General features: G+C 45.9%; 2 protein-coding genes across 2 annotated transcripts in view; one reads left to right on the plus strand and one right to left on the minus strand.

Annotated features, from left to right (window-relative positions):
* The window catches only part of LOC148477778 (uncharacterized), a 28,054-nt gene extending 8,405 nt beyond the window's left edge, over positions 1-19,649 (minus strand). The window contains exons 1-6 of the mRNA XM_088456144.1: positions 19,614-19,649; positions 19,274-19,366; positions 11,787-11,978; positions 11,058-11,136; positions 10,843-10,940; positions 10,301-10,697 (exon numbers count right to left, since the gene is read on the minus strand). Coding sequence (XP_088312270.1) covers positions 10,301-10,697; positions 10,843-10,940; positions 11,058-11,136; positions 11,787-11,978; positions 19,274-19,366; positions 19,614-19,649 — 895 coding nt within the window. The remainder of the gene's footprint in view (positions 1-10,300; positions 10,698-10,842; positions 10,941-11,057; positions 11,137-11,786; positions 11,979-19,273; positions 19,367-19,613) is intronic.
* A 20-nt stretch (positions 19,650-19,669) lies between these two features.
* The window catches only part of LOC148477779 (uncharacterized), a 38,037-nt gene continuing 37,715 nt past the window's right edge, over positions 19,670-19,991 (plus strand). Inside the window, exon 1 of the mRNA XM_088456146.1 lies at positions 19,670-19,684. The gene's annotated coding sequence lies outside the window, so the exon portion shown is untranslated. The remainder of the gene's footprint in view (positions 19,685-19,991) is intronic.

The following is a 19,991-nucleotide window of genomic DNA, read 5'->3' on the forward strand; positions in this document are numbered from 1 at the left end:
CAGGATTACAGTAACATGCAGAGAGAATGAACCAGGTACTGAGCTGGAAGGTCAAGAAATCAGGTCAGGAGCCAGGGATAGGGTGCAGGAAGGTGCAGATGTTTAGGAACAAGCAGGAGGCACACAAAGGCAGGGACATGTACAGGGGAGTCAGGATTCCGGCAGAGAGAATGATACTGAGCTGGCACACAAAGGCAAGGACATGTGCAGGGGAGTCAGGATTCCGGCAGAGAGAATGATACTGAGCTGGAAGGTCAGGAAATCAGGACAGGAGCCAGGGATAGGGTGCAGGAGGGTCTGGATGTATAGACACAAGCAGTAGGCACACATGCAGGGGAGTCAGGATTACAGTAACAGGGTAGAAGGTTTCAGGGAGCAGGTCAGCATCAATGGCAGACAGGACGCTACATCCATCAGTGATGTTATGTCCTCACTGCCTTTTACCTAAGCAGACACCCAATCAGCATGCCCGCTGGGACAAGCCCCCTAATCTGTGTAAAACACACTACAGCTGCCGGGCTGTAAAGGGAAACAACCAGGCAACAAGCCGTGACCATAAGGCAGTGCAGCCAGCGTGATGACATCATGCAGCATCCTGGCAGCCTAGCAATGGCTGGGACGAGGCAAGGCTGTTTGAGCCATCACGACAAGTGCGGCAACTCATAACACCTAAAAGATAATATTGCATAATGGTAATCAGAGGTTATATGATGAATATATATGTGCAGATCCCAGTTTTACCCCAAACTACATGCACACGTTCTCACTAGGAGACCCTGTAAAAAGGAAAGTTATGGAAAAAAACTTACCTTTGTTAACTCTTTCTTCGAACTCCATAGGGTTCACAGGGAGACAATGGGGTGTAAGTGGGACCTTGGAGGACCAGACACCAACAGCAAAGATTTTCAATCCAAGGATGCTCCGTTCCTTCCCCCCTATAATCCGCCCACAACCTGAGGGCACTTCAGTTTTGTTAAGCCCAAGGCAGGAGCAGGACACGAGAGAAGGAAGACTGGTACACTGAGGAAACATACTCTCACACAGAGACGGAAACAAGTGGCCAAAAGAAGAAACCCATAGAAGCCGGGTGCATCAGGGCGGGTGCCCTGTGGACTTTGAAGAAAAAAAAAAAAAAGAGTAAACCAAGGTAAGTTTTACCATAACTCTCCTTTTCTTCTTCTTCTTCAGAGTCCATAGGGCTCCACATGGAGACAATGGGGATATCCCAAAGCAGTTGTTCAAGAGCGGGAACGCTCCTGAGCTGATGGGAGAACCCTAACCTAAGAGGCAAATGTATGAAAGGCATTAAACCTAAGAAAGATGTATAGAGACAACCAGGTGGCCACCTTAAATAGCTAGTCAGCTGAGGCACCACGCTGGGCTGCTCATGAGGGACCCACAGAGCGAGTAGAATAAGCAGATACTGTAGCCTACACAGGAAGGCCCGTCTGCGTGTAAGCCTGTGAGATAGTCTTGCGAATCCATCTGGCCAGAGTCTGTTTGTTAGCTGGCCATCCCTTCTTGTGGAATCCATATAGGATGAAGAGGGATTCCAATTTCCTGATGGAACTAGTGCGGTCCACATAGATCTTTAGAGCCCGGACCACATTGAAAGAGGCCTCACCTGCCGAAATGTCTGGTGATTGAAAGGCCGGAACCACAATTTCCTCATTTAGGTGGAAACGAGAGACCACCTTGGGAAGAAAGCCCAGGCATATTCTAAGAACTGCCCTGTCCCGATGAAAGATTAAAAAGGAGGAGTGACATGAAAGCGCCCCTAAATCTGATACCCTATGGGCAGATGTGATAGCTAGAAGAAACAGTCTTCGCAGTGAGCCACTTGACATCCACTGATTCCAGGGGTTCGAATGGAAGTTCTTGAAGTGCTTGGAGCACCACTGCCAAATCCCATGGAGCCACAGGAGGGACATAGGGAGGCTGTATACAGAGAACACCTTGCAGGAAGGTGTGAACATCTGGTAGAGGAGTCAGTCTGCGCTGGAACCAGATGGATAAAGCAAAGTTTCTTGGAGCACACCATTGGAAATATGTATGCCATATTCTTTGATAAATCCTGGCTGAGGCCAGTTTATGGGCCCTGAGCATGGTCTGGACCATAAAGCTGGAAAATTCCTTAGCCGTTAGGAGGGATGTCTCAAGAGCCAAGCCGTTGAAAACAGATGGGCCAGGTCCAGATGTAGACATGGACCCTGAGACAACAGGTCCACCCATAGAGGAAGTTGAAGAGGAACATCTATGGAGAGACTCTGAAGATCGGCGTACCAATGGCGTCTGGGCCAGAACTATCAACAGGACTGTGCCCCCTTCCTGCTTGAAGTCCAAATAACTTGAGGAAGCAGGGATATTAGGGGGAAAGAGATATGCCAAATGGAAGGTCCATTTCACTGACAATGCATCCACAAAGGCTGTACCAGGGTCCCTTATCCTGGTTCCATATACTGGAAGTTTGTTGGTGTGTCTTGAGACCATGAGATCCACCAGGCTAAGGACAGGTGAACCTCTGGGAGGAGGTCCAATCGTTGGAGATCGAAGTAAATGGGGTAGGCCGCTCCACCTGGAGAAGATCAGGTGTTGTAGGGGCCTGGAGTGAAACTGAGCGAACTCCACCATGTCGATGGTGGACACCATTGATCCAAATGTCTGCATTGCAGCGTGAATTGACACTCGGCGATTGCGGAGCAGTCTGCGCACTCGGATTAACCACTGCGCACTCGGATTAACCACTTGCCTGGCATGGCCGTATCAGATACGACCATACCAGACTGGGCTTTCCCTGACATGGTCGTATGTGATATGACCAGTCAGGAAAGCTCTGTGGGCGGCTGCTGGAAAATAATTTTCTAGCAGCCGCCAATCACAGAGTGACCTTCTGGTCCCTTTGCACACTTTGTCCCTCCCTGTGGGCCGATCACTGCAGTGATCGCCCAGCCCAGCGCCGACGCACCCAGAGAGGACAGGGCAGAGAAGGCAGCGCTGGCAGAACTGTCCTTCTCTCCCCCCTCCGGCGAGGGCTATATATATATATATATATAGATAGATAGATAGAGAGATATATATATATATATATATATATATATATATATAGATAGATAGATATATCACACACACACACACAGCAGCCCCCAGCCAATATTAAGGAAACATCGGCAGCTGTGGCCACAATCGATGTTTATCGATGGCCATCACTACTATGGGCCTGATTCAGAGCCGCTCGTAAGTGGCCGCTCGTTCGCTCCGAGCGATGTTTGCCCAACTGCGCATGCGTACGGATCGTTATACGCATGCGCGAACCAGTCAGTGCGGCCGAAATTCATGTGCTCGCAAAATAGCGAATGCCTGATAATTTGAGTGACAGGATGAGGCGCATGTGGATGGTAACAGGGGAGTGGAGATCTGATCGCAGGCGTGCTTAAAGGTCAAAACGGGCATTTTATGGGTGTGCATAATTAAAACAGCAGCGTCATTGACCAGGTCACTGGGTTATATTTTAGCCAGAACTGCTTGCAAAATTGTGGTAGCAAAAACCAACCACAAGATTAGCGAGCAGCTCATACCCTGTTCGATGTACTCGATTAATGTAATAAATAGCGGACATGACATAGGATGCGAGCGGCCAGGGGGCGTAGTTTCCCAAAAAACGACCGCAAGTTTTGTTCGCTCGTTCAGACCTAGAGGCGTGAACAGACCGCAAACAGCGAACGGTTCATTTGAATAGCCACCCCTATTTTCTGGACGAGCGAGCGCAAATAGCGACCGGCTCTGAATCAGGCCTTATATACCATAAAAATTGCCATTTTTATGGTATACAGTGTATCAAAATTTTTTTTTTTTTTTTTACAAAATCGTGTTGGATAAGTTTTAAAAAGCTGTTCCTGACCTAGGGCCTGATTCAGAGCCGTTCGCTATTTGCGGTCGTTCGTTCAAAAACAAGGGGTGGCTATTCAAATGATCCATTCGCAAATTGCAGTCTGTTCACACCTCTAAGTCTGAACGAGCGAGCAAAACATACGCTCGTTTATTTGATAAAAACGCCCCCTGGCCGCTCGCACCATACGTCATGTCCGCTATTTATTAGATTAATCGAGTACATCGTACAGGGTATGAACTGCTCGCTATTCTTGTGGTTGGTTTTTTCAACCGCTATTTTGCGAGCAGTTCTGAGTTAAAAAAAACCACTGACGTGGTCAATGACGCTGCTGTATTAATTATGCACTCCCTTAAAACGCCCGTTTTGACCTTTAAGCACGCCTGCGTTCGAATTCCACTCCCCCGTTTTCAAGCACCTTCCCCTGTTACCACCCACATACGCCTCATTCTCTCACTCAAAATAGCAGGCACTCGCTATATAGCGTACAAACGATTTTCGGCCGCACTGACTGGTTCGCGCATGCGTATTACAATCCGTACGCATGCGCAGATGTGCGAACATCGCTCGGAACGAGCGTACTGCCGCTAGCGAGCGGCTCTGAATGAGGGCCCTAATTCAATCATATAAAAAAAAGACAATTTCGGAGTGGTTTTTGGAAAAAGAATTTGTCAGTTAAGTGATTAAGGAGATCCTGTCTGTTAGAAAGATTATCTGTACCTCAGAGTTCAAGAGGCCTCCTAAATGTACCATTCTTTGAGAAGGTGTCAGGGAAGACTTTTACCAGTTGATCAGCCACCCATGTGTTTACAGGAAGGCAATTGTTACCTGCAGATGGTGGTGAAGAATCTCTGGGGAGCTGACCAACATCAAGAGGTCGTCTTAAGTACGGGAGTAGTCTGATCCCTTGAAGACGAATGGAGGCCGCCATAACTGCCATGATTTTTTTTCTAAGGACCAGAGGGGCCGTTGAGAGGCAAAACGGTAGGGCCTGAAATTGATAATGCTGCTGTAGGATAGCAAACCGGAAATATATTGATGAGAAGGTGCTATAAGTACATGTAGGTAAGCGTCCTGAATGTCCAGAGACACCATAAAATCTCCAGGCTCCATAGCTAGGATAATAAAGCGGAGGGTTTCCATACGAAACCTGGGCACCCTAATAAACTTGTTCAGAGATTTGAGGTTAAGGCCGATGAGACCCATTAGGCTTCTGAACCAGGATAAGGGTAGAATAATAGTCCTTGCCTCGTTATGAGGAGAGGACTGGAATTATTACTGCTGAATTCAGTAAGGACTGAATGGCTTTTTGGAGCAGCAGGGCCTTGCTTGGGTCCGATGGAGGCCCCGTGCAAAAGAACAGCTGGGGGGTAGCCTTAGGAATAGAGCATATCTGTGGGAGACCACTTCTCTTACCCAGGCGTCTGATATGATCTGACGCCAAAACTGGCGAATTTAAGAAGTCGGCTGCCCACCCTGGGAGCCCCCAAGGAGAGGCCCGTCCCTTCAGGATGTAGGCTTGTCCTCAGACAGGGCAGGTGGACCTCTAGTAGCCCAGTCTTGTTTGGCCCTAAGCTTGGAGGCCTTGGCTGCTGCCTGCTGCCGTGGAAAGGACTGACCCTTAGCTTTTCATTGAGGGCGAAAGGACCGAAAGGATGACGTCCGAGGCTTGGTATTATATATAGAGGGCAGGAACGCCGCCTTGGAAGCTGCCAAAGTAGTCACAATTTTATCTAATTCTAGACCAAATAGAATATCTCCAGAATAAGGAAGGGACTCCAGAGCCCTTTTTGAACCCGAGTCTGCTATCCAGGAACGGAGCCAAACAATACAGCGAGCCACTACCGAACTGGCAGATATCCTGGAGGCCAGGAGAGTCGTATCCATAGCTGCTTCTCCCAAGTAGGAGGCTGCATCTCTAATGTGAGATATGCAGTATAGTTGTTCCCTTGAAGCATCAGCGAGGAATGTCTCTTCTAGGGCCTCTGCCCAACTCTCAATGGCTTTTGCCACCCAGGCCGTAGCCCTAGCAGGACGAGTAATAACTCCAGTAAGAGAGTATATGGATTCATGCAATGCTTCTATACATCAATCTGTAGTCTCCGTAAAGGATGTTGCCGTATGGATGGGTAAGGTGGCAGTCTTCACCAGACGTGTTACATGAGAATCCACTGCTGGAGGAACTTCCCATTTAGTGCAATCAGTAACTGGAAGGGGGTAAAAGGAACTGAACCACTTTGGAATTTGAAACCTTTTACCGGGCATATTCCACAGCTTCACTCATGTGATCAGAGTGAGGAAACTCTGGTATGACTGCCTTTTGTCATTTAAAAAGTGTTTGTTTTTTCTTAGGAGCGGGTTCTTCCTCTTCTATTTGTAAAATAAATTTTACAGCTCTCACCAGTGCAGGTATATTTAATTTAGAGGGTGGCTCCTCTTCTCCTGAGTCAGAGTGAGAGAGGTCTGCGTCTTCTGCCTCCCCAGATGATATATCAGAATCAGATAACTGTGTGGACTGGGAAGATAACACATCACGTTTAGTAGGTAAAGGCTTTTCCTTTTGCAGCATTTGCTGAAAAACTGTAGTGGTAATAGTCATACTCTGTACTGAGGTAGAGAGTACGTCTACCCATGGGGGAGGCAAAGGAATTGCAGGGAGTACCTGCTGTGGCCATCCCACAGGGGGGCTACCACGGTGACTGCTAAGTGGTCCACAATCTTTGTCAGTACCTGAGAAAAGGCAGCCCAGGGTGGGTCCTGAGGAGGAGACACCAGGGCTGAGGGGCCTGAGTCTGTGCAACAATTTGTACAAAGACCATCCTGAATTAGGTCCTCTGGGACGCTAAGCCCACTGAGCAGGTGTTAGGATTTGCGGTTAGCAAATCATCTTGGTGGCAGTTCCCAGTCATAGTTGTTACTGGGATACTGCATCATGTCTTGTCCTTTTTCTGGCTTTTTGCAGGTAGCTGGAAATCCTGTCTTGTCTGTGATTAGATCATTCATCATTAGATCTGTCTGTGTGCAGAGCAGGTGCACTCATGCCTTTGATTAGGAATTGCTTTCTCCAGGAATTGGTTCTGATTGGACCCTGCTTCTGTTAAATTTCAGCCAACCCTTCACTCCATGCCAGTTATACTGTGTCATTACCAGTGTATGTTTGCTGTGTTCAGTTCCTAAATGCTTGCCGGTCTACTGAGTACTTCTGTTATTGTTTCTGGATCCTGTCTCCATTCAGCCCTGCAGTATTACACCACAGTCCTGTCTGTCTGCATTCATCTTGTGACCTGCAGTGTCTCCACCTCACTGCCTCCAGTATGTGTTACTGCAGCATCTGAATCCACCTGTCTGCTGTTTAAGACCCTGCCAAGACCATTTCAACTGCTTGTGTCAACCTGGCGACACAGGTCGCATTACAGCGTCAGCTCGTGTCAACCCGGCGGTGCAGGTCGCACAACAGCGTCAGCTGCTAGTGTCAACTCGGCGGCACAGGCCACACTGCAGTGACGTTAACACCAGAGACTTTGTTACAACTTTACTCGGCTGCTGCCACACCTAGCCAAGTACCACCCGGCTCTCAAAGCCGCACCTCAGCTTGCAGGCTGCTTCTTTGCCAAGAACTACCCGGCTCTCAAAGCCGCACCTCAGTCTGCAGGCTGCTTACTCAGCCCAGTATCACCCGGCTCTCCAAGCCGCGTTCCAGCTGTCTAAACCACACCACGGCCTCTAGGCCACATCTAGTACTCTGTGTTTATTTTGTTGTGTCCAGTTCTTGTCTGTTTTGTCTGTCAGTCTTGTCATAGTCTTTTCTTGTCTTGTTCGGTGTAGCCTTGCTTTGTTATCCTGCTATTCATTACAGTCCTGGTCATTCCTGCCCTTAGTCCCAAGACGTACCCAGACCATTATTTGTTGCTGCTAGTGTACCCTATCTATGCCTATTGTGTCATTTACTGCAGCCACACTCCAGCTAGCCCTAGTTGTGAAAGGACTGCCACTCCTCCATCATATCTAGCCCTTGTCAGCAGTCCTGCGATCTCTCCTGTGCGAGAGAATCGTAACATCAGGACTTACAAGACAATACAGTAGGAGAAGCAGCATCAGGCTGCTTGTTATTCTTTCCTCTGCCAGACAAAGCCACTAGAATAATAAAACACACGGTATGATACAGTGCAGTGAACACCCTGCAGTATGTGTAATATGGCGCAGTGTAGTGTGCAACCGCGCTATATAGTATATGACAGCCCTCACAAATACGTAGGAGATGTGAGGTACCATGAACCTCCTGTAGCTTTGTAGTATAGTAGAATAAAGAGAAAGGTATAAGCTGACAGTATAGAAAGTAGAGATCAGCGCTAGCACAACTCACATACAAACACAGAAAAACACACTATATATCTGCAATTGGCACAACAATCAACTACACAGACCGCAGTGGCTGGTAGGATATAGCGCTGTATAACCTGGTTCGTGGGCAAGGTATACAGGGAGACTGCAGAAAATGGCTGCTGCACATCTCTAAGGGGGCGGAGGGTGAGGGAGGAGCAGCTCAGGGAACGGCTAGACCGCAGTGGAATGGTGCCCTGAGTTGGGGGAGGGGCTGTAGGGAGAGCGCCTTCTCCCCATGCTGACGTTAACCACCGGGTCCTCATCTGTACCAGTATATTAATGCCCCAATGGTCTAGTGAAGTTGTGGGCGCACGAGTGTCCACATCAATGCCTTTGGTCCGTCTCCTGAGACCGGAGGCTAGACTGTGTAAAGACACGGGCCGGCAAACGTGGGTTCGTCTCACCTGTCCCCTGGATTCTGGATGGCAGTCTGGGGTCCGGGAAGCTTGCTAGCTAGTCCCCTGGAAAAAGCCCCGCCGGGAGTACCTAGCCGAGGCTGGTGTCACAGTGACGCGGAGGGCTGATGGAGCAGCAGTGCAGACATACAAGGAACTGTCTGTTGTTGCTGCTCAGTTTAAAACACTATAAAAAATAAATCATAAAACTAAGCTTGGGCTACTTGCAGCAGTCCCACTGTTAGAACGGTGATCCAGCTCGTGCCGGACACCAACGAAACTGAGTTGCCCTTAGGCTGTGGGCGGGGTATAGAGGGAAGGACTGGAGCATCCTGGGATTGAAAAGCTTTGCTGTTGGTGTCCGGTCCTCCAAAGTCCCACCTATACCCCATTGTCTCCCTGTGGAGCCCTATGGACCCTGAAGAATTACAAATAACAAAGCTCAAACAGCTATCACCAACGGTAACCAAGGATCTAGGTAAATCGGATGCATAATTTGAAGTTTCTAAATGACCTTGTGAATGGTGATTACCGAGTTTTTGGACCTATTGTATTGACTGTATTATAATTTACGTACGATGTGCATCATTATGATCCTAAAATTTAATTTAATTATGAAAACTCTACCTATTGGGGTGTACAGCATTCTTCATGGAAGGTTATACTGGTATTAGCCGATTTGGCGCTGGCAGTGACTGCACAGTCTCAGACAGTCTTGTCTGTGTTACACTCACACTGCACCCACACAGTGACATGATGTGATGGGGAGAGCAGGAGTATAATAGGGGCTGATGGTTCCTGATGTATGAGATACACCAGAGAGTGTGGGGAGGAGACTGGTCAGATCTCTGGGCTGGTAACACAGTGACATGATGTGAGGGGGAGAGCAGGAGTATAATAGGGGCTGATGGCTCCTGATGTATGATACACACCAGAGGGAGTGGGAGGAGACTTGTCAGATCTCTGGGCTGGTAACCCACAGTGACATGATGAGAGGAGGAGAGCAGGAGTATAATAGGGGCTGATGGCTCCTGATGTATGAGATACACCAGAGAGTGTGGGGAGGAGACTGGTCAGATCTCTGGGCTGGTAACACACAGTGACATGATGTGAGGGGGAGAGCAGGAGTATAATAGGGGCTGATGGCTCCTGATGTATGAGATACACCAGAGAGTGTGGGGAGGAGACTGGTCATATCTCTGGGCCGGTAAAACAGTGACATGATGTGAGGGGGAGAGCAGGAGTATAATAGGGGCTGATGGCTCCTGATGTATAAGATACACTAGAGAGTGTGGGGAGGAGACTGGTCAGATCTCTGGGCTGGTAACACAGTGACATGATGTGAGGGGGAGAGCAGGAGTATAATAGGGGCTGATGGCTCCTGATGTATAAGATACACCAGAGAGTGTGGGGAGGAGACTGGTCAGATCTCTTGGCTGGTAACATACAGTGACATGATGTGAGGAGGAGAGAAGGAGTATAATAATGGCAGATGGATCTTGACTCCTCCACTGGGCAGATACATTACCCTCATTAGTTTGTACTGACAGAGGTGGGTGTAGGATAAGAGATTGCTGTAGTGACAGAACAAGGAGAGTATGTGACTTTTTTTCTGTAATAAGTCTTCATTACTCACCTGTGCTATCTGTAGGGATTTCCTCCTCCTTAAACTGCTGATTACCCCTCATATACGTCTCTTCTTCCACTATATATCTCTTTTGTGCCTTATTATCAGTTACATATGTCTCTTCTCTCTCTGTATCTTCTGCCTTCACATCGGTCAAATATGTCTCTTCTTCTCCCTCTATATCTTCTGCCTTCATATCAGTCACATGCTTCTCTTCTTCTCCATCTATATCTTCTGCCTTCATATCAGTCACATACGTCTCTTCTTTTCCCTCTGTATCTTCTGCCTTCATATCAGTCACACACGTCTCTTCTTCTCCCTCTATACCTTCTGCCTTCATATCAGTCACATATGTTTCTTCTTCTCCCTCTATATCTTCTATCTTAATATTAGTCAGCGCTGCACACTAAACAGAAATAGTTTTTATAATGTTTGATTTTGTTCATAGACATTACACAGTAGAATATCATTGTATAAGACACACAGCTTCTCTACAGATCATATAGTGACAGTCACTGTGGTATATTGGTGAGCCTCTAAAACCCATCTACCTGATGCTCCTGTGGGGTACTGTGATTCTCCTCTGTACAATCCTGTGAATAAAGAGGATGGGGACATCTCTCTGGGGTATTTCTGTTACTGGGTCCATCTGTAGGAGACACACAGTGACTGAGTACATTGTATATATGTAATATCAGGTGATGTGTGTATATAGGGGGCCCCATACCTGCTCTCCCCTGTACAATAAATGACAGTCTCCTCTTACCTAGTGATGTGAGGGGCCGGTGATTCTCCATCATCACGTCCTTGTACTGACCCCTGTATTCCTCTATATACTCCCCCTCCTGCATGGAGACACAGTGACATCCTGACACCTTATAGGATCCTGACACACACACAATGATACAGTCACCACCCAGACACATCCCCTGGTCTTACTGTATAATGTCTCATTCCCAGCAGTCACCTCTCCAGTCATCACCCAGACACATCCCCTGGTGTTACTGTATAATGTCCCATTCCCAGCAGTCACCTCTCCTGTCATCACCCAGACACATCCCCTGGTGTTACTGTATAATGTCCCATTCCCAGCAGTCACCTCTCCAGTCATCACCCAGACACATCCCCTGGTGTTACTGTATAATGTCCCATTCCCAGCAGTCACCTCTCCAGTCATCACCCAGACACATCCCCTGGTGTTACTGTATAATGTCCCATTCCCAGCAGTCACCTCTCCTGTCATCACCCAGACACATCCCCTGGTGTTACTGTATAATGTCCCATTCCCAGCAGTCACCTCTCCAGTCATCACCCAGACACATCCCCTGGTGTTACTGTATAATGTCCCATTCCCAGCAGTCACCTCTCCAGTCATCACCCAGACACATCCCCTGGTGTTACTGTATTATGTCCCATTCCCAGCAGTCACCTCTCCAGTCATCACCCAGACACATCCCCTGGTGTTACTGTATAATATCCCATTCCCAGCAGTCACCTCTCCAGTCAGCAACTTAATGATCTTGTTGGCGAGTTCCAGTATCTCCTGTTCATTGTGTCTCTCATGTATCAGTGAGTGAGGTGGAGGCACCGTGATGGGGCTCCGGGCCCTGGTCAGTCCTCCTGACACACAGGGACAGCTGCTGGGTATCTCACAGTCACCGGATGTCTTCTTCACTACTGTGTAATCCTGTGTATTGGGTGAGACACAAAATATTACTGCATACACTCAAAGATCCCCTCAACTCCCCAGTCATGTCAGTGCACAACAGGGGGTATAACAGCTGTACAGAGGTGTGTGTAAGACAGGGGAGGGGGAAGGGAACAGAAGAGGTTTATAAAATAGGGATACGACAACAGGCAGCCCAGGGGACAAACAAAGGGTTAAGCAATACAGAATCCCATCAGTCACTCTGCACAAATGATGAAATGACAAATGACAGCACCTCAGATGTATGTTACATTTCTGACCAGCCTGCCGGCCGTGTATGTGCAGCGTAAGGTGGGGTGAGACATGTCCTGGGGGATAATCAGTGACACTCTGAGGATCTGGGGACCTGGGGACTGTCACAACCACTGGCTGTCTCTGAGAGAGTCTCTATTGCTCAGGATAATAAGACTGAGCTGAGACAGACAGTGTCAGATCAGGGAGTGCAGCCCTTTGTTACATGGCCTGTCTGTGTCCTTCTCACACATCCTTCCCCTGATCCTGTTATGTATCATCTGGTATATACAAGGGTGGTTCAATAAATAAAGTAACAAGACCTCTCATTGCGTAAATGTATTCAACTTGTACATAGACGTATAATCAATAGTACGGCCTTGGTACAGATTATTTATCCACATAGACCCCATACTTATCTAAGCATTTGTTCAAGGCCTTAAGCCAGGACATGATGAATGCTGAACTTTACCATCGGTTGCGAATCGCCTTCTACCCAGGTACTTCTTCAATGGTCGAAAGAGATGGAAATGACTTAGTACCAGGTCAGAGCAGTAGGGAGGATGGTCCAGTACCTAACAATGGTAGCGCTGTAACAACTCACGCGTGCGATTGGCTGAGTGGACGTGCTTGGGTGCTCATCTAGAACGTATGTCCTGCTGTTATCAAAGGCACCAAACCCAAACCTGTTACCATGACATTATCACCGTACACATCAATAAGCTGGTGATGAATAAATTTCAGCTGCTGTTGTGCCCTTTAGACACAGAAATCTGATCACACTATGTACCTTAATGTGTGCCCATATTACCGCCAGCTTACAGTTGATGTTGGGACAGTATAACTAATATGAAGCGCAGTCTAATGGGCGTGAGGGTGGTCTACCTGCTCTGGCCTGTTACCTTACTTATTGAACCACCCTCGTACATAAGGGGTTAACTACGACATCCCGATGGTTAAAATCCAGACGGTCAGAATGCCGGCATGCCTGACTATTTTCAGTTAGTATTCTAAGGCTATCCTCAACCCACCCTCCCGCTGCCTAACCCTAACCACATCCCTTCCCCCGCAGCCTTACCCTAACCATCTCCTTTGGTACCCTATCCCTCCCCTCCCGCAGCCTAACCCTAACAGCACCCCACAGTCGTACCATAACCCTCCCCTTCGATACCCTATCCCACCCCTTCCGCAGCCTAACCCTAACAGCCCCCCACAGCCGTACCATAACCCTCCCCTTCGGTACCCTATCCCTCCCCTCCCGCAGCTTAACCCTAACACTCACCGCTTGAAGCTGTCAGCATTTTGGCCCATCAGAATCCTGCAGACGGTATAGGGCGCATCAGGATTCTGACTGTTGGGATACAGACTACTTCTCATACATACATGTTATACCTATTATATGTTATTCCTTTCTCTGACAGCTCATTAGTGTTATTATTATTCTGCATCTGCTGCTATATAATAACAGGACACCACAGGCTGCTCCCACTGTATAATAATAATAATAATAATAATAATAATAATAGGACACCACAGGCTGCTCCACCAATATAAGAGTAATAACAGGACACCATAGGCTGCTCCCCCTGTATAATAATAAAAACAACAACAACAACAACAACAACAACAACAGGAAACCACAGGCTGCTCTCCCTGTATAATAATAATAATAACAGGACACCACAGGCTGCTCCCCCTTTATAATATTAATAACAGGACACCACTGTCTTCTCCTCCTGTATAATAATAATAATAACAACAGGACACCACAGGCTGTTTCCCCTGTATAATAATAATAACAGGACACCACAGACTGCTCTCACTGTATAATAATAATAATAACAACAACAACAACAGGACACCACAGGCTGCTCCCCCAATATAAGAGTAATAACAGGACACCATAGGCTGCTCCCCCTGTATAATAGTAACAGGACACCACAGGCTGCTCTCCCTGCATAATAATAATAACAGGACACCACAGGCTGCTCCTCCTAAAAAAGAGTAATAACAGGACACCACGGTCTTCTCCCCCTGTATAATAATAACAACAACAACAACAACAGGATACCATAGTCTGCTCCCCTTGCATAATAATAATAATAACAGGACACAACAGGCTGCTCCCCATGTATAATAATATTAATAATAATAGTAACAACAACAGGAAACCACAGGCTGCTCCCCCTGTATAATATTAATAACAACAACAGGGCACCACAGGCTGCTCCCCTGTATACAAATAACAGGACACCACAGGCTGCTTTCCCTGTATTATAATAATAATAATAATAATAATAATAATAATAATATTATTATTATTATTATTATTATTATTATACAGGGGGAGCAGCCTGTGGTGTCCTGTTATTACTCTTTCATAGGAGGAGCAGCCTGTGGCGTCTTGTTGTTGTTGTTAATAACAACAACAACAACAACAAGACACCACAGGCTGCTCCTCCTATAAAAGAGTAATAAAAGGACACCACAGGCTACTCCCCCTGTATAATAATAATAATAATATTATTATTAATATTATTATTATTATTATTATTATACAGGGAGAGCAGCCTGTGGTGTCCTGTTATTTGTATACAGGGGAGCAGCCTGTGGTGCCCTGTTGCTGTTGTTATTATTATACAGGGGGAGCAGCCTGTGGTTTCCTGTTGTTGTTGTTACTATTATTATTAATATTATTATACATGGGGAGCAGCCTGTTGTGTCCTGTTATTATTATTATGCAAGAGGAGCAGACTATGGTATCCTGTTGTTATTATTATTATACAGGGGAAGCAGCCTGTGGTGTCATGTTATTATTATTATACAGGGGGAGAAGACCGTGGTGTCCTGTTGTTATTATTATTATACAGGGGGAGAAGACCGTGATGTCCTGTTATCACTCTTTTATAGGAGGAGCAGACTATGGTGTCCTGTTATTATTATTATGCAGGGAGAGCAGCCTGTGGTGTCCTGTTACTATTATACAGGGTGAGCAGCCTATGGTGTCCTGTTATTACTCTTATATTGGTGGAGCAGCCTGTGGTGTCCTGTTATTATTATTATACAGTGGGAGCAGCCTGTGGTGTCCTGTTATTATTATTATTATACAGGGGGAGAAGACTGTGGTGTCTTGTTATTACTCTTTTATAGGAGGAGCAGCCTGTGGTGTCTTGTTGTTGTTAATAATAATAATATAATAATAATAATAATAATAATACAGGGAGAGCAGCCTGTGGTTTCCTGTTGTTGTTGTTGTTGTTATTATCATCAATAACAACAGGACACCATAGGCTGCTCCCCCTGTATAATAATAACAACAACAACAAGACACTACAACAACAAGACACCTCCTATAAAAAAGAGTATTAACAGGACACCACAGGCTGCTCACACTGTATAATAATAATAACAGGACACACAGGCTGCTCCACCAATATAAGAGCAATACAGGACACCATAGGCTGCTCCCCCCGTATAATAATAACAACAACAACAGGACACAACAGGCTGCTCCCCATGTATAATAATAACAACAACAACAACAGGAAACCACAGGGTGCTCTCCCTGTATTATTATCATTATAATATTATGATTATTATTAACAACAACAACAACAAAAACAGAAAACCACTGGCTGCTCCCCCTGTATAATAACAACAACAACAACAACAGGGCACCACAGGCTGCTCCCCCTGTATACAAATAACAGGACACCACAGGCTGCTCACACTGTATAATAATAATAACAGGACACCACAGGCTGCTCCACCAATATAAGAGTAATAACAGGACACCATAGGCTGCTCCCCCCGTATAATAATAACAACAACAGGACACAACAGGCTGCTCCCCATGTATAATAATAATAATAATAATAACAACAACAACAACAACAGGAAACCACAGGCTGCTCTCCCTGTATTATTATTATTATTATTAAAATATTATTATTAACAACAACAAGACACCACAGGCTGCTCCTCCTATAAAAGAGTAATAACAAGACACCACAGTCTTCTCCCCCTGTATAATAATAATAATAATAATAATAATAGGACACCACAGGCTGCTCCACCAATATAAGAGTAATAACAGGACACCATAGGCCGCTCCTCCCGTATAATAATAATAACAACAACAACAGGACACAACAGGCTGCTTCCCATCTATAATAATAATAACAACAACAACAACAACAACGACACCACAGGCTGCTCCTCCTATAAAAGAGTAATAACAAGACACCACAGTCTTCTCCCCCTGTATAATAATAATAATAATAATAATAATAACAACAACAGAACACCACAGGCTGCTTCCCCTGTATAATAATAATAATAACAATAACAACAACAATAGGAAACCACAGGCTGCTCTCCCTGTATTACTATTATAATATTATTATTATTATTAACAACAACAACAACAGCAACAACACCACAGGCTGCTCCTCCTATAAAAGAGTAATAACAAGACACCACAGTCTTCTCCCCCTGTATAATAATAATAATAATAACAACAGAACACCACAGGCTGCTTCCCCTGTATAATAATAATAATAACAACAACAACAACAGGACACCATAGGCTGCTCCCCCTGTACAATAATAATAATAATAATAATAATAACAACAACAGGACGCCATAGGCTGCTCCCCCTGTATAATAATTATAATAACATCAACAACAATAACAGGACACAACAGGCTGCTCCCCATGTATAATAATAATAACAACAGGAAACCACAGACTGCTCCCCCTGTATAATAAGAATAATAACAACAGGAAACCACAGGCTGCTTCCCCTGTATAAGTGTAATAACAGGACATTACAGACTGCTCCCCCTGTATAATAATAGTGTTCCCTCTAGCTCCAGCGGCAGGCAGGGCACCGGAGCTAGAGAGGGCAATTTTGTGCGCGCGCCTTAGGCACGCGCGCGCCCGAAAAGTGAGTGTGGTTATGAAAAGGGAGCGTGTCTATAAGACGCATCCCCTTTTCGTCATACTTGGGGGCGTGCCCGGCGCTTACGGACATGCCGGGCAGCCCCCAAGCGCTGCAGAAAGGGAGAATAGATGCCGGGCGCATGCGCCCGGCGTCTGTTCTCCGGCGGTGACCGGATCACCGCATGTTTGTCCACCCGCGGGACACTGCGTCCCGCGGGTGAGAACGGCTCCCGCAGGCTGTTAGGGCAGGGCGCTTTTTGCCCTCCTCCTGGAGGGCAGGGTGCTTTTTGCCCTCCAGAAGGAGGGCAGGGCGCCGCGCCCCGCTAAAACAGCCTAGCGGGAACGCTAAATAATAATAATAATCATAATAATAAATAATAATAGAACACCACAGGGCTGCTCACCCTGTATAAGAGTAATAACAGGACATCATAGGCTGCTCCCCCTGTATAATAATAACAGGACACCACAGACTGCTCCCCTCTATAATAATAACAGGACACCACAGGCTGCTCCCCCTGTATAATAATAACAGGACACCACAGACTGCTCCCCTGTATAATAATGATAACAGGACACCACAGGCTGCTATTCCTATGTAAGAGTAATAACAGGACTTCATAAGCTGCTCCCCCTGTATAATAATAACAATAACAACAACAACAGGACACCATAGCCTGCTCCACATGTATAATAATATTATTATTATACAGGGGGAGCAGTATGTGGTGTCCTGTTATTACTCTTATACAGGGAGAGCAGCCTGTGGTGTTCTGTTAATAATAATAATAATAATAATAATAATAATAATAATAATAATAACAGAACACCACAGGCTGCTCTCCCTGTATAATAATACCAGGACACCACAGGCTGCTCCCCCTGTATAACAACAGGACACCACAGGCTGCTCCCCCTGTATAATATTAATAACAGGACACCACTGTCTTTCCCCCTGTATTATAATAACAACAACACCACCACCACCACCACCACCGGTTGTTTCCCCTGTATAATAATAATAATAATAATAATAATAATAATAATAATAATAATAATAATAACAACAACAACAGGACACCACAGGCTGCTCCCCCTGTATAATAATACCAGGACACCACAGGCTGCTCCCCCTGTATAATAAAATATTATTATTATTATTATTATTATTAACAGGACACCACAGGCTGCTCCCCCTGTATAATAATACCAGGACACCACAGGCTGCTCCCCCTGTATAACAACAGGACACCACAGGCTGCACCCCCTGTATAATAATACCAGGACACCACAGGCTGCTCCCCCTGTATAATAACAGGACACCACAGGCTGCTCCCCCTGTATAATATTAATAACAGGACACCACTGTCTTTCCCCCTGTATTATAATAATAATAATATTATCATCATCATCAACAACAACAACAACACCGGTTGTTTCCCCTGTATAATAATAATAATAATAATAACAACAATGATAACAACAACAACAGGACACCACAGGCTGCTCCCCCTGTATAATACCAGGACACCACAGGCTGCTCCCCCTGTATAATAATAATAACAACAACAGGACACCACAGGCTACTCCCCCTGTATAATAATACCAGGACACCACAGGCTGCTCCCCCTGTATAAGATTAATAACAGGACATCACTGTCTTCTCCCCCTGTATAATAATAATAATAATAATAACAGGACACCACAGGCTGTTTCCCCTGTATAATAATAATAATAATAATAATAACAACAACAACAGGACACCACAGGCTGCTCCCCCTGCATAATAACAGGATACCACAGGCTGCTCCCCCTGTATAATAATAATAATAATAATAATAATAATAATAATAATAATATTATTATCATCATCATCAACAACAGGACACCACAGGCTGCTCCCCCTGCATAATAATAACAGGACACCACAGGCTGCTCCCACTGTTTTAATAATAATAACAGGAGACCACAGGCTGCTCCCTATGTATAATAATAACAGGACACCACAGGCTGCTCCCCCTGTATAATAATAATAATAATAATAACAACAGGACACCACAGGCTGCTCCCCCTGTATAATAATAATAAATACCATTACCTGATCCCAGGTCCAGCCGCTCTCTGCCCCTTCCTGTAATAGAAAAAACGCCCCTATACATAACCACGCCCCGCCCCTCTCATCTCCGTGAAGCTATGGCTCCTGCCTGCCCCGCCCCTCTTATCATAGTGACCGTCCTCCTCCCATTCCCCTTAGTGCGGTGATTGGCAGCAGCATGTAGCCAATCATTCGGCACACAGTAGGAAGGACGTCCTGTAATTAGCAGCCATCGGCAACTGCTGCTCACAGCTTCATCACTAGAATAACAGCCGTATAGTCTAATGGTGTCCTCATGTACGGTTACCGGCAGACATATTCTTATAGTCTACCAGTCACAGACCAGAGGGGGTAGTGCAACAGGGGCTTTAGCTGCCATTTTGTCATAGACATTCCTGATACAGCCAGAGCCAGGTAATGTGTCCTGTGTATATTATATTTTTATTAGATAGGGGTAGGGGACTGTACAGTGATAAATGAGGAGGAATAACACAGCTCCCAGCACACACTAATATGTGGTATTATTATATAGGGGAGAGGGGACTGTACAGTGATATATGAGGGGGGAATAACACAGCTCCCAGCACACACTGATATGTGGTATTATTATTATATAGGGGAGAGGGGACTGTACAGTGAGGTATGAGGGGGAATAACACAGCTCCCAGCACACTGGGGGAGATGTATGAAGCCCAGAAGCGGTATCAGCGCACGTTATGTG

This window comes from Taudactylus pleione, unplaced genomic scaffold (assembly GCF_031769625.1).
Source record: "Taudactylus pleione unplaced genomic scaffold, aTauple2 ptg000689l, whole genome shotgun sequence".
NCBI lineage: Eukaryota > Metazoa > Chordata > Amphibia > Anura > Myobatrachidae > Taudactylus > Taudactylus pleione.